This window comes from Antechinus flavipes, chromosome 4 (assembly GCF_016432865.1).
Source record: "Antechinus flavipes isolate AdamAnt ecotype Samford, QLD, Australia chromosome 4, AdamAnt_v2, whole genome shotgun sequence".
Classification (NCBI taxonomy): Eukaryota; Metazoa; Chordata; class Mammalia; order Dasyuromorphia; family Dasyuridae; genus Antechinus; species Antechinus flavipes.
Window position 1 is genome coordinate 30,512,687 of NC_067401.1, and position 13,471 is coordinate 30,526,157.

The window sequence follows — 13,471 nt, forward strand, 5'->3', positions numbered from 1 at the left end:
ATTGTACACAGTAATAAGATTATGTGATGGTTATCTGGAGTGGACTTGGCTCTTTTCAATAGTGAGGAGATTCAAGATAATTCCAGTAAACTTGGGATAGAAAATGCCATTCACATCCAGAGAGAGAACTATGGAGACTGAATGTGGATCGAAATATAGTATTTTCACTTTTTTGGTTTGTTTGTTTTCTCTTTTTTGGTTTTTTTTCTCTCGCTTTTCCTTTCCCAACATGACTAATATGAAATATGTTAAAAAATAATCATATATGTATATTCTACAGGAGATTATTTGCTTTCTTGGGAAGGTAAGGATCAGATGGAGAAAAAATATTTGGAACTTAAAAATCTTAAAACGGAATTTCTTTTTGTAACTCTAACTGTTGGGTTTTGTTAGTGATATATAAGAATGCTGATGACTTATGTGGGTTTATTTTGTATCCTGCAACTTTGCTGAAGGTGTGGGTTGTTTCTAATAACTTTTTGGTAGAGTCTCTGGGGTATACCATCATATCATCAACAAAGAGTGATAGTTTGGTTTCCTCACTGCCTATTCTTATTCCTTTAATCTCTTTCTCAACTCTTATTGCCAAAGCTAGCATTTCTAATACAATATTAAATAGTAATGGTGATAGTGGGCAGCCTTGTTTTACTCCTGATCTTATTGGGAATGGTTGCAGTTTGTCCCCGTTACATATATTTACTACTGGTTTTAAATAGATGCTCCTGATTATTTTAAGGAAAAGTCCATTTATTCCTATACTCTCAAGAGTTTTTAATAGGAATAGATGTTGGATTTTATCAAATGATTTTTCTGCATCTATTGAGATGATCATATGGTTTTTGTTAATTTGATTATTAATATGGCCAATTATACTGATAGTTTTCCTAATATTGAACCAGCCCTGCATTCCTGGTATAAATCCTACTTGATCATGGTGTATTATCCTGGGGATGATTTTCTGTAGTCTTTTTGCTAATATCTTATTTAAGATTTTAGCATCAATATTCATTAGGGAGATTGGTCTATAATTTTCTTTCTCTGTTTTCAACCTACCTGATTTAGGTATCAGTACCATGTCTGTGTCATAAAAGGAGTTTGGTAGGACTCCTTCATTCCCTATTTTTTCAAATAGTTTATAAAGCATTGGGGCTAATTGTTCTTTGAATGTTTGGTAGAATTCACATGTAAATCCATCTGGTCCTGGGGATTTTTTTTTAGGGAGTTGATTAATAGCTTGGAACTTTAAAATCTTACAAAAAATGAATGCTGAAAATTATCTTTACATGTATTTGGAAAAATAAAATACTATTAGAATAAAAAAAGGAAGAACCCCTGATCTAGTCCAATTCCCTCATTTTCCAGGATCGGAAAGGATCGTAGAGCATAAAATCCATAATATACTAGACAGAGAATGGGTGGGAGCATCAGGAGTGGAAAGGACCTTAGACAAAGAATGCTGATTATCAGGGCCGGGAGGGTGTTGGGAGATAAAGAGACATTTGAACTTGGAACACTGAATCTTAAGGTGGAGAGGACCTTGGAACAAAGAATTGAACATCAGAGCTGGGAGGGACCTGAGGACCCAGAACACTGTGTATCATAGAGCTGGGAGGCTTGGTCATAGGACACTTCGATTAGAATTATTGGCCCCACAAGGACATCCTAGCCCAAGAGGACAGCTGGCTTGGAAGGGATGGGGCTGGGGGCCCCTACTCACGAGTTGACTTGTCCCTGTAACACTAAGTTGGGAGTGGTGCCAGTCAGTGTGGCGATGCCCCCGATGCTGGCAGCATAGCAGACACAAAGGCTCATGCCTTGGGACAATCTGAGCTGCTCCCTCTTCTTCTGCTCGTTTTCTGCTGCCCCTGGGGGTGGGATAGGACTGCTGTCTGTGGGGTGGAGGAGAAGGAAGGGGGTTAGGGTGGCTGAGATGGGAGGGAAAGAGAGGTCACTTGTCAACAGTCACACTTTTCTGAATCTCGGTTTTCTCAGTTTTACAATAATGAGGGTAAAAAGAGCTAAATTTTCCAGCTTGGGGCAGAGAGAATGGGCCCAACTGGCCTTTTCAAGGGGAAAGGGAAAAAATTAGTTTGAGATCTGTTCAGAAATCGCTGGCTGCCTCTTCAGAGAGGGAATTGAGGGAATTAAGACAATAAGTGGTTAATTATGGGGAGTGAGTAAATCATACCAACCCTATCTTGTGACTCAATTCTGAGCTAACTCTATTCTCTTTCTACTCAGTCAGGGATTTAGTCCAACTTCCTTCCTGTGGACAAAACTTAATTTAGTGAGAAATCAGAAGACTTTGTTGTTTGAATCTTGCCCTGTGTATTATTTTATTTTAAATAATTAGCATTATTTGATTGCCTTTAATATATAAAATAACATCTCCCCCTGTAATTGGGGTCCAAGTCTAAGCTGAGGAGTCTGGTCCCATTTTGTTTGGCACTTGGCAATTAATTAATCGATATGCTCAGAAGCCTGAGCCTTGGCCATTTCATCCTCCACCTGCCACACGAGGCCTAATGGAGGCTGCTGGCCAATGGACCTCATGGAAGGAGGAAGGCTCCTTTTCCTTTGCTGCCCCCAAAGAGAGCCAGGAGCTCCTAGCTCAGAGGGGAATCCCACTTTGGGTTCAGAACGCCCAGGGAAGACTTGGTAGAATGACCTTGGAGTCACAGATGTAGAAACAGGATAGACCAGAGAACCAGAGTCCAATCTGGCAGTAAAAAGCTTGAAAGTGCCAGGTGGGTCTGGTTCCGGGCCTCCCGTCTCCCATCCCCCATTAGGGCACTGCCCTTTGCCCCCTCTCCTTCCCCCGAGGGTCACACCAGCTGCCCTTCTCTTGGATGGCCTTGGGAAGTCTTCCTCCGGCTCGTAGGGAGCCAATACGAGAAATCAAAGGCATTTAGGAAGGGGATCCCTGTCCAAGGCTCCCCCGGCCCTTCTCACCCAGCTGAGGGATTCCTTTTGTGACGATGGTGCCATCGGGCTCCTGCAGCTCAAATGCCATGTTGTTGCTGCCCGCCTCCACATCCTTCTGCTCTGGGGTTTTGTGCAGCTGCTCCAGGACGGCATGGGCAATGGGCACCATCATGGCCGTGGTGGCGGTGTTGCTGATCCACATGGAGAGGAACGCCGTCACGACCATGAAGCCCAGCATCAGACTGGGGAGAAGCACAGAGTTAGGTGGCTTGGGCCCCTCCCCATCTCTGGAGAACAGAAGCCCAGGGCAAGCCCAGCCCCATCCCCGTAATCTGGTCTAACTAGCAGTGACCCTGGAGTTCTCATTGTTGCTCGTTCCTTGTGGGGAGAAGTTGTGTGTGGGAGTCCCACCATCAGGTCTCCGGCCAAACCCCAAAATCCAACAAAGGCGGGAGAGTCGGGGGTCTCACTGTTTGCTCTCACCCTGAAGCACCCCCAAGTAATGTGGAGCTCACCACTCCCAGAGTGGCTTCCAATTCCTCCCTGCAGTGCTCCCTGTCTCCCTGACACCCTGAGAACACCCCTGTAGAACTGCCAAAATTAGCTACTATATTATGTGTGTGTATGTGTGTGTGTGTGTGTGTGTGTGTGTGTGTATGCATATAAATATACACACCTACATAGGCACATATACACATACATAAATATATGTGTATGTGCATGTATATATACACACAGGAACATATAAATAAGTATATATGTGTACACACACATATAGGCACATATGTGTACATACATGTATGTGTGTGTATATATAAAGTCAATCTCTAGGAAGGAAAGGAACAAGTGAGACTAGAACTAGTTGAGTTCAATAACCAGTCAGCGCCTATTGCATCAGGGGAGCTAGGTGGTGGAGTGGATAGAGCACTGGCCTTCATATCAGGAAGATTCATCTTTATGAGTTCAAATCCAGTCTCAGACACTTATTAGTTGCTGGGCAAGTCACTTTACCCTATTTGCCTCGGTTTCCTCATCTGTCAAATGAGCTGGAAAGGGAATGGCAAACCATTCCAGTATATTGGCCTGAAACAACCCCAAATGGGACCACACAAAATCAGGCACAACTGAGCAACAAAATCGCCCTTCCATTAAAAGTAAGTGGGCATCTTCCTGGGTAAGCACTGATATTTACCCCACATCCCAAATTCCTGGCAAATGATGGTAGAGGAAGAGATTGAGGGTCACAAAATTTAAGTGATGTGCAGTGATATGTTGAGGTGGTATTTGACCCTAAATCTTCAGTCTAGCGCCTAATCATAATCCCCTCCACCTCCCAGCCTCTTTTTTTTTTTTTTTTTTTTTGACTGAGGCAATTGGGGTTAAGGGTTAAATGACTCGCCCAGGGTCACACAGCTAGGAAGTGTTAAGTTTCTGAGGTCAGATTTGAATTCAGGTCCTCCTGACTCCAGGGCTGGGGCTCTATCCACTGCACCACCTAGCTGCCCACCCCCCCCTCCTCCCCCCAGCCTCTTTCAAAAACACATGGAGACCAGGGAATGATCCCTTGACCCCTGTCCACCCTCCCCACCTCAGTCCCCGCCATGTTAACTGCCCAGAACCTGCTCCTCGTCCTGGCATGTGGAATCCTTCTGGACTCACAATGCTGGTCTCACGCCAATGAAGAGGAGGACACGGAGAGCGATGCGCTTGTGTAGGTTCCATTTTTCAACAGCTATGGCCATCAGGAGGCCCCCGATGAAGAGGATGTTGGTGTCTTTCAAGTACTCGACGCAAACCTGATGTCAAGTCCCAGAGAGAGAGAGAGAGAGAGAGAGAGAGAGAGAGAGAGAGAAAGAGAGAGGAGAGTGAGAGGCAAAGGAGGGTACTATTTCCTGCCCATGTTCTTATTACTAAGAACTTTTTAGTTCTTAGGGCTTTTTAGAAGAACTAAGGACTTTTTAGCCAAGAATTTGTATTTTAACATGTCAACAGCAGTATTTCAATCTAACTGGCTTCTTGTGTAATCTTGTATATTTTGTATCACTTAACATAATTCTGGGCTCTTAGAGACTTCACCAGTTTGCTGCCAGAGGGTCCAGGGCACAGAAAGAGTTGACTCTCCCTCCTCCCAACCCCCAAATACCAGGATAACCATAAGTTTGGGGATCACAGCAGCTTTAAACTTTCAGATATAAGTCTGACCTCAAATTCATGCATTATCCAAGGGGAAATACCAGGCTGATTTCCCCTTGCCCCAAGCATGATTCTATATACTCATTGGAATAAAATATTTAAATTCTAAAAAGGACACAATGAAGATGATGAATAAGTATAATGCATCCCAAAGCCAATGTGAATAATTTTGGGATTTATCATTATTTTAGATCTCTCTCCTGAAGAGAATTAGCACTATATTTCAAGTGAAATCGAGGCAGTCCTTGTCAGGGAAAAACAACTTGTTTGAGTTTAGGGTAGTTATTTAAGTCTCATATGTAAAATGGGAGAGGTGAGACAAATTAGTCCAGAAGTGTCAATGGCCCCCAGTCCTGAGACCCCCTAAGATTAGGTCCCCCCACCAGATTAAAATGTAATTGGGAAATATTGGGCAGAAATAAAGAAAAATCCAACACAACATGAATAATTCTACATTTTAAAACTAAAATAATACACAGCTCACAGGGATAATTATATATTCATTGGTAGTCCCAGTTTCTATCTGAGTTTGATAGCACGGGTCTAATGACTTTGAAAGTCTCCTCAAGTCTTTAATCAGTGATCCTAAGAGCCAAAGACTAGCTTCATTAATCACATTTCTGCCAAATTGTGAAGGGTTTTGTCCAGAATCCATAAAATAGGATGATCTTCAAAGCAACTAAACCAATGATCCTGAACCAATGACATCTTTCCACCCAAAAAGCTTTTAAGGTAATGTCTTATGGAACCTTGATGTTCTTTGTCTGGTGAATAGGACTTCTGGGGGAAAAAAATTAATGGCTGTGATACTTTCCCTTCTAAAAAAGTAAACATGGAATTATGTATTTATCAAAACAAATGAATTATTTTCTCCTTTTTATTTTCAATCTTCCTTGGTCCACTCTCCCCATCCAATTATTCTCCTAGATATTTCCTGCTTAACCACTCTGCCCTTCATTCCCTGTTTATATGTACAAGTTCTGTCAGCAAGTTTCAAGCCCCAATGAGTTCCATGGTCAAATAAACTTGAGAAGATGTCAAGAATCAAGAAATATGAGTGTTATGAAGTCTTCTAACTTCAGGGTTAGAGTACAAAATGTCTAGATGGAATTTTTTTTTTCAGAGTCTATGGGTATTTGAAGTTGTACAAATTCAGCCTTGAAAACTCAATTATGAAGAACATTAAAAATGCCGTCCTGGGTCAGAGCTTCATGAACTTTCCTTTGGCTTAGAGATGGCCAGGGAGAAAGACATTGAATTTCTTTATGGAGCTCAACATAACCCAAGTAGGTCCAGCAACTAATAACAATGGCTACTTATGTAGCACTTTATGAGTGAAAATATTCCCATTTCATGGATAAGTTTCAGAAGAGATTAAGTGATTGGCCAGTGTTTACCCAGATGGTAAGTATTTGAGTATCTAGAACATAGGGGTCTCTTATTCCAAGTACAGCAAGCTGTTCATACCATCTCACAGGGTGGGACATGGGGACATCTCAGCTAATAGGATCTTCCCCTCCTAATCCTTATCTGCAGGGCACAATAGGAAGTCCCAGAGCTGTTTATCATTGCCTTAAGGGGGACTCCCAGAGGACAACTCTGGCCCCCTGCTTTTAGAAAAGGAAATTTTCATTATGCTCATTTTTTAGATGAGGCTGCCTAGGCCGGGACTGGTTAAAATGACAGGGGAGCCCTGACACTCTTTTTCTCTCTCTCTGACTTTGGAAACGAGCTATGAGGTAAAGCACTTGAAGATCCTTGAAAGAGAGATTCTCCTTGAATCCTGCCTCAGTGAAACCCTCCCCAAAGAACCAAGATAAAGCAGTTTATCTTGGTGGGACTAATTGAAGTAATCTCATGTGGCGAACCATGTAGATTTCTATTGACTCTTATTGTTGGCTCAAAACCACTCCCATTAAGTGGTCTCACCTGGGCCTGGGGGCAGTGCCGGCATTGAGGGAATCTCATTGGGTTGAAATTTTTGTCTCAGATTTCTTTATAAAAATGGCAACTTGGGGCTTAGTCCTTGCAGGGGACCTAATATACCATCCCTGTCATAGCATTAATCTCTGCCCGCTGAAATGACATTCTCTTTCAGCGTTACCTTCTCTTTATTCTCACCTATTTCCCTAACAAGACTTTATATTTCTCCCTTGAGATCTCTCTACTAGAAACTTTACTTCTCTGTCAGACCTTGCCACTAGGGAATTCAGTCTTTCTATTCATGCATAGCAAAGGCTGACTTCCCAATGTCTATAATAAACTTCTTTTTATCAGTTCAGCTTTTCAGCTTTGTAAACTCTTTTATGAAGGACCTCTGCATGGCCAGAAGGCGGTTCCCACAACTCCCTACCTTGTGCCAAATCCTAAGGGGATTGAGGGGAGCCAAACCCCTTCATTTGGTTCCCTGACTGGGAACCCCCAAATCTAGATCTTATCAAAATGACTTTCCCAAGATCATACAGCAATTAAATGGCAGGTGGTGGTGGTGTATGTGAGAGGTGGGGAGTTGGTTCGAGGGCCTAGAATCCTTTCTTCTCCCTACAAATTCAGTACTCTTTGTACTGAATATAAATGTACAATTTTAGAACTATGCCAGTATAAGTCATCAAGCTGAGGGATCTTAGGCAAATCTCTGACCCTTAGTTTGGTCATTTGAAAAATGAGAATAATTATGAGCTCTCAGTAACAAAGAAACGCACAAGTATTTTTTACAACTATGCTTCATTCATATATAAAGGTATATGGTTACTTTTCATTCAATAGTGTCATCCACCCAACCTTTTCTCAGCTCCCACTCACCCCCAAACACCTCTTGTGGGTATGGATGGGCAGGAAGAGATGGGAATAAGGAGAAAGACTCACCTCAGATGCATCCATGATGGACATCATGGGGAAGAGGATGAGAGGGAAAAAGGCAGTGACAGCCAGGGGCAGAACTTCTGTACACCACAAGAGGGCCATGAGGATGATGGCGTAGGCACATTGGGCTTCCTGGGGGCAGGATCGAAGAGAGAGAGCAATCAGGGATCAGAGAGACACTGTTATTTCTAGTTTTTCTAATAACTGGTTCAGTTTTATATTTTGTCTTTTGATTTTTTTCAATTAGACTTTTTTTGGGGGTGGGGGGTGAGACACTTGGGGTTTAGTGACTTGCCCAGCATCACACAGCTAGTAAGTCCTAAATGTCTGAGACCAGATTTGAACTCAAGTTCTCATCACTTCATGGCTGGTTCTTTATCCACTCTGCCATCTAGCTGCCCCTCAAAAAACACCTTTATTACCTGTGCCCCTTCTCAATAAAAAATCTCCCCCTAATTAACCATCTCTGCCTGCCCTTTCTCCCACACGATTACCCTCTGAATCCCATGATCCGATTTTCTTCTAGTCTTCACACTCAGAAATATGGGAGAAAGAGAGATTCAGGCCACTTAAAACTTTTAACAAGGGGAAAGAGCCTTTTGAATGGATTGGAAAATCAAGTTGAGGGTTTGGAGAGTTGAGGAAAAGGGGAAAGATCAAGCCCTGGTGAGCAGTTACAGACAAAGAATAAGATCTCTCAGTATGGAGGAGATATCCATCCATCCATCCATCTATCCACAATCATTTATTAAGCATCTATGTATCAGCCACTAGAGACACAAAGATGTACATTAGTTCCTGCCCTCAAGGAGTTTATATTCCAACTTTTCCTCAGGGAGCACACTTGTGAAGTCTGGGTCAGAGATGGGGTTGGGGTAAGGAGGGGGATTGGGGCCTAAAATCCTAGAATATCGGAGCTCTAGCCAAACTCTTTATTCCAAGAGGGAACTGGGGTTTTGCTGTTATATCCTAATAGAGGAAGATGTCCCTTTTCCAGTCTAGGCATCCAGCCCTGAATATATTACTCACTAGTGAGTGATAAATATTCACATCAATTTAGTTTGATTTCTCAGGAAAGAAGGATTCTGGGTGAGGGGATTGGGAGCAACGAAGAAGGGTGGAGAGAACATTGTGAGAAAAAGCAGGAACTGGAAGATTAAATTAGGGAAGGGGATATAGGGAATCCAGAGGGCACAAGTCAGGGACAGAAAGTACTATGGGGGGAGAAGATAAGAACTGAGTCTGTGAGATGGGAACTGCAGATTGGAGAGGATCAGCACTAATAACGGTTTGGGAGAGAAGCAGAATACAATATCAAGAAACTAAGAATGTGTATGATCTAAAGTTGTTTGGGAGGGATTAAAAAAAGTATTGGGAAAAGTATCGGGCAACCGGGTAGATAATACCAGCTCTAGAGTCAGGAGGACCCCAGTGTGAATTCAGTCTCAGACCGGATTATAATCCTGAGCAAGTCAACATTACTCTGCTTTACTCAGTTTCTTCATCCGTAAAATGAGCTGGAGAAGGAAATGGCAAACCACCCCAGTTTCTTTGCCAAGAAAACCTTAGACTAAATCAATATAAATCAATGTAATAGCAATTGGCACTCCTGCCACCCTGGGGTGCGTGCCATACTTTACTTAGAACCATAGTCTGGGACATGGGAGGAGGGGTGTAGCAGGAATGGGGAAGGAGAGTAAGATCAGTTAGTAAGAAGGCTAAAGGATGGGGACGGGAGAAAAGAGGAGAAATGATTTGTCAGCTGATGGGACTTCTGGTCCAATTGAGTCGGTATTTCTATGGTGGGAAGGAAACCCCTTGAATGCTTCTGGGTAAGAATTCTTAGCCAGAATTTCTAACCTGGTGAGATAGTTATGGCCCAAAAAGGGATTTAAGTCTCCTCCCTGCCAGGCCCTCTTTTGGCAGAAGCAAAGTGAAGTTTGTCTGCTTTTCCACACAGACTTAACCTCCTGCTGGAAAACAGGGCTGAGGGTGGGATTGAGGAACTGAGGGCAAAGCAGAGCAGGTCTTGAGAGGGAGGGGGCACTCATTCTGGGCCGGCTGGGCCCGGTCATGGGGGCAGATTTGGTCCCCCTAGTGTCCCCTCCCCAGCCTGGAAAGAGGCCAACTCACCAGCTCCAAGGGGTCTCCTGTTGCTCATCTCCACACATATCCACCTTCCTCTGGGGAAGAGGTTGGGGGAGGGGGGACTGCTTTGAACCTGGCCCTGTAACCCATCTCTCCCCCTCCCCCTCCCCCCCAACTCTAGTCTCTGTCTTCTATCCACAGGGTATGTGGAGTATCCTGCTGATCCCAGGGCTCCTCTCCCTCTAATTGCCTTTGCAATGATTGAACAGCTCAGTTACTCATCGGCCCAGTCCTATCCACTCTCCTGGCCCAATGCAGGCAGAGTGAAAGGGCCTCGGTGGACTCTGTGACCAGACCTTTCCCTCCCCCTGCCCTGCTCATCTTAAGAAAGGCTTGTCAAGGTCTCAGCTTTCAGTGGGAAGAGAGGCAAAGGGGAGGAGGCAATGGAGGACTGGAGGCTCAGTTTATTCATCAGTAAAATGGGAGTTTGATCCCTAAATTCTTACCCTTCTCCCTACCCTCCAAGATAACAGACCTGGGAAATGAAGCTTCAGCATGAAAGGGGTTTTATGGTCCCCTTTGTTCCCCATTCCAATGTAAGCTCATCGAGGACAGAACACTGCCTTGCTTGGAGTAAGTATCCCCAGATTATTGCATTCTCTGTCTCTCTGTCTCTGTCTCTCTCTCTCTCTCTCTCTCTCTCTCTCTTTCTCTTTCTCTCATCTATCTCTGTCTTTCCATCATCTAGATAGTGTCTACTGATAGTAAATAGATACTTTTAGACAATAGAAGGATATTTCCATCATTTATCTCCATCCATCCATCCATCCATTTATCCTTCTTTCTATCTATTCTCTATCTCCCTTTTTATATTTTCCCATCTAATTATGTATTTATCATCCATTTTCCTCTGTACTCATCCATCTCCCTATCTATCATCTTTTTCCTGTCTTCTATGCTGTTGATCTTTACAGAGAAAAGTGATTTCCCCTGAGGTTACCAACAGTTTAGTAGCCAAACCAAGAATGGAATCAGCTTTCAGATTTATAGTTCAGCTCTTATCACCCCATCTAGCATCTTCAGGGAGTTCTTAATCTGGGCATGAATCAGTCCCCAAGGAGAATGTGGCTAGATTTCAGCAGGTCCATGAACCTCTCATTGTTATTCTCTTTTATTAACCTCTCACTGAAATGTAGCATTTTCTTCAATTATGAATACAGGGCAACAGACATTGTTCTGAGAAGGGAACTATAGTTTTCACCAGTTGCCAAAGGGTCTGTGACACACTCCTGCTCTGGTCTCTTCAGACTCCTTTGAGTCTTCTCTTGATACTCAGCACCCAGGTCCTCATGCCCCAGTTTGGCCAAACTGAATTTAGCTGTTTAACCTCAAAGGGCCTCAGTTTCCTCATCTGTAAAATGGAGGGATTGCACTGAACAGCCCCGAGGTCCTAATCTTGGATTTTCTTCCTGTCTGCCCAACAAATATCTACTCCCTGGGCTTCCCTTTTCTTTTCCTGCCCTTACCTGAAATGCCTCTTCTCCACCTCATGCCATATTTTCCATGGTGGCCTTCTAACCTATACATTTGACCATTCTTTGAAAGCACTCCCATCATACCTTGTCTTTTGAGAAGCTCTTCTTAACTTCAGGCTTTTCCTTCATCATCCCTACCTTGTTTCATGCATAAATACTTATGGTATCAGTCTTCCATCTGATTTCAGGAGAATGTAAGCTTCTTAAAAGGGCAGTGTTTTCTCTTACTTATCTCCTTTCCCAGTCTCCTTCAGAATCTAGTAGAATTCTGGATACAGTGAGCACTGACAATTCTCTAACTCAATTCATTGTACACAGGCTTAATTATTACTGTTAAGTCACTTCAGTCACATCTGACTCTTTGTAATCCTACGTCTTGGCAGCCATACTGGAATGGTTGGCTGGTCATTTTCTTCTCCAGCTCCATTCGAGGAAATTGCAACAAACAGAGTTAAATGACTTTCCAGGATCACACAGTAAGTGTCTGAGGCTGGATCTGAATTCAGATTTTCTTGACTGTAGGCCCTGATGCTTTATCCACTGAGCCATTAGCTGCCCTGACACAGTAGGTACTTACTTGTATTAATGCTTATTGAATCAAACTGGTTCTGGCTTATTATCTCCCAGAAACCTTCCCTGATTACCATCTACCTGCATTTGTATGATGCTTTAGGTTTACAAGTCATCTTAATCTTACAGCAATTTTACTCCATGTTTTATCTTATGCTTTCAGCACATTGGCCAGGAGACCTGGGCTCTGCCACTAATACACTGAGTGATTTTGGGTGGCCAAGTGAAACTGGTCACTTTGTCAACTTCAACTTCCTCCTTTGTGCAGTGATGGGGGTGGGACTGTATGAGCTCTAAGGTCCTTTCCTTCTAGGAGCATCCCAAGCTTGTTAACATATACATTGATATACTGGTCCTTCCCATAACTAAATTAAGTTTTAAGCAGGCAGAGATGTGGATTTTTAGTTCTCCTCTATCTGGTTCCTTCCTCTTTACTTCTACTTCAGTACTCTAATATAGTAGACACTCTACTGATTGAATAACTGTATAGTGGAGAAGATCTTGAATTTAGAGTCTTTCTAAAAATCTTTATATAGATACACATGTAGAGGAGTTATATCTTTATACTTATATATTCTCTAAACCTCAATTTCTCCTCCATAAAAATGAGAATTGAACTAAATGGCATCTAAGGTCCTTTCCAGGTCTAAATCTATGATCCAATGAACTAGCCCAAAAAGAGTTCCAGGAAAAGAATACTTCCTCCCTCTCCTCAACAGTAAGGGAAGGAGAGAGGCAAGGAATGAAAGGAGAAAGAAAGGAAGAAGGGAGGGAAAGAAGAAAGAAAAGGAGAAAGGTTGTATATACTATGCAATTATAGTGAATTAATCTGGGCTCCAGAAAAGAGCTGAGCATTAGTTTCCACATCTATGAAATGAGAGGGGATTGAACTAGATGATCCCTCAAGTTTTTTTTAAACTCTAAATCTATCATCCTATGACCTATCTCCCAGGAATGTTCTGGGAAATATGGAAAAGATTCAATCTCTATAACTGCCTTCACCACACTAATACATTGTTGGTGGAGTTGAAACTGATCCAACTAGTCTGGAAGGCAATTGCTCAAAGCATTGTAAAACTGTGCATACCCTTTGATCCAGCAATACCACTACTAGATATGTATCTCAAAGAGATCATTAAAAAGGGAAAAGGACCAACATGTATAAAAATATTTATAGTAGCTCTTTTTGTGGTGGCAAAGAATTGGAAATTGTGGATGCCCATCCATTGAGGAATGGCTGAACAAGTTATGGTAGATGAATGTAATGGACTATTATTGTTCTGTAAGAAATTATGAGC

At 42.7% G+C, this 13,471-nt stretch overlaps 1 protein-coding gene across 1 annotated transcript in view; it reads right to left on the reverse strand.

Annotated features, from left to right (window-relative positions):
* The window catches only part of SLC13A2 (solute carrier family 13 member 2), a 45,901-nt gene that overhangs the window by 18,898 nt on the left and 13,532 nt on the right, over positions 1-13,471 (reverse strand). Inside the window, exons 2-5 of the mRNA XM_051992333.1 lie at positions 7,984-8,112; positions 4,585-4,721; positions 2,953-3,167; positions 1,718-1,889 (exon numbers count right to left, since the gene is read on the reverse strand). Of these exons, the coding sequence (XP_051848293.1) occupies positions 1,718-1,889; positions 2,953-3,167; positions 4,585-4,721; positions 7,984-8,112 (653 nt within the window). The remainder of the gene's footprint in view (positions 1-1,717; positions 1,890-2,952; positions 3,168-4,584; positions 4,722-7,983; positions 8,113-13,471) is intronic.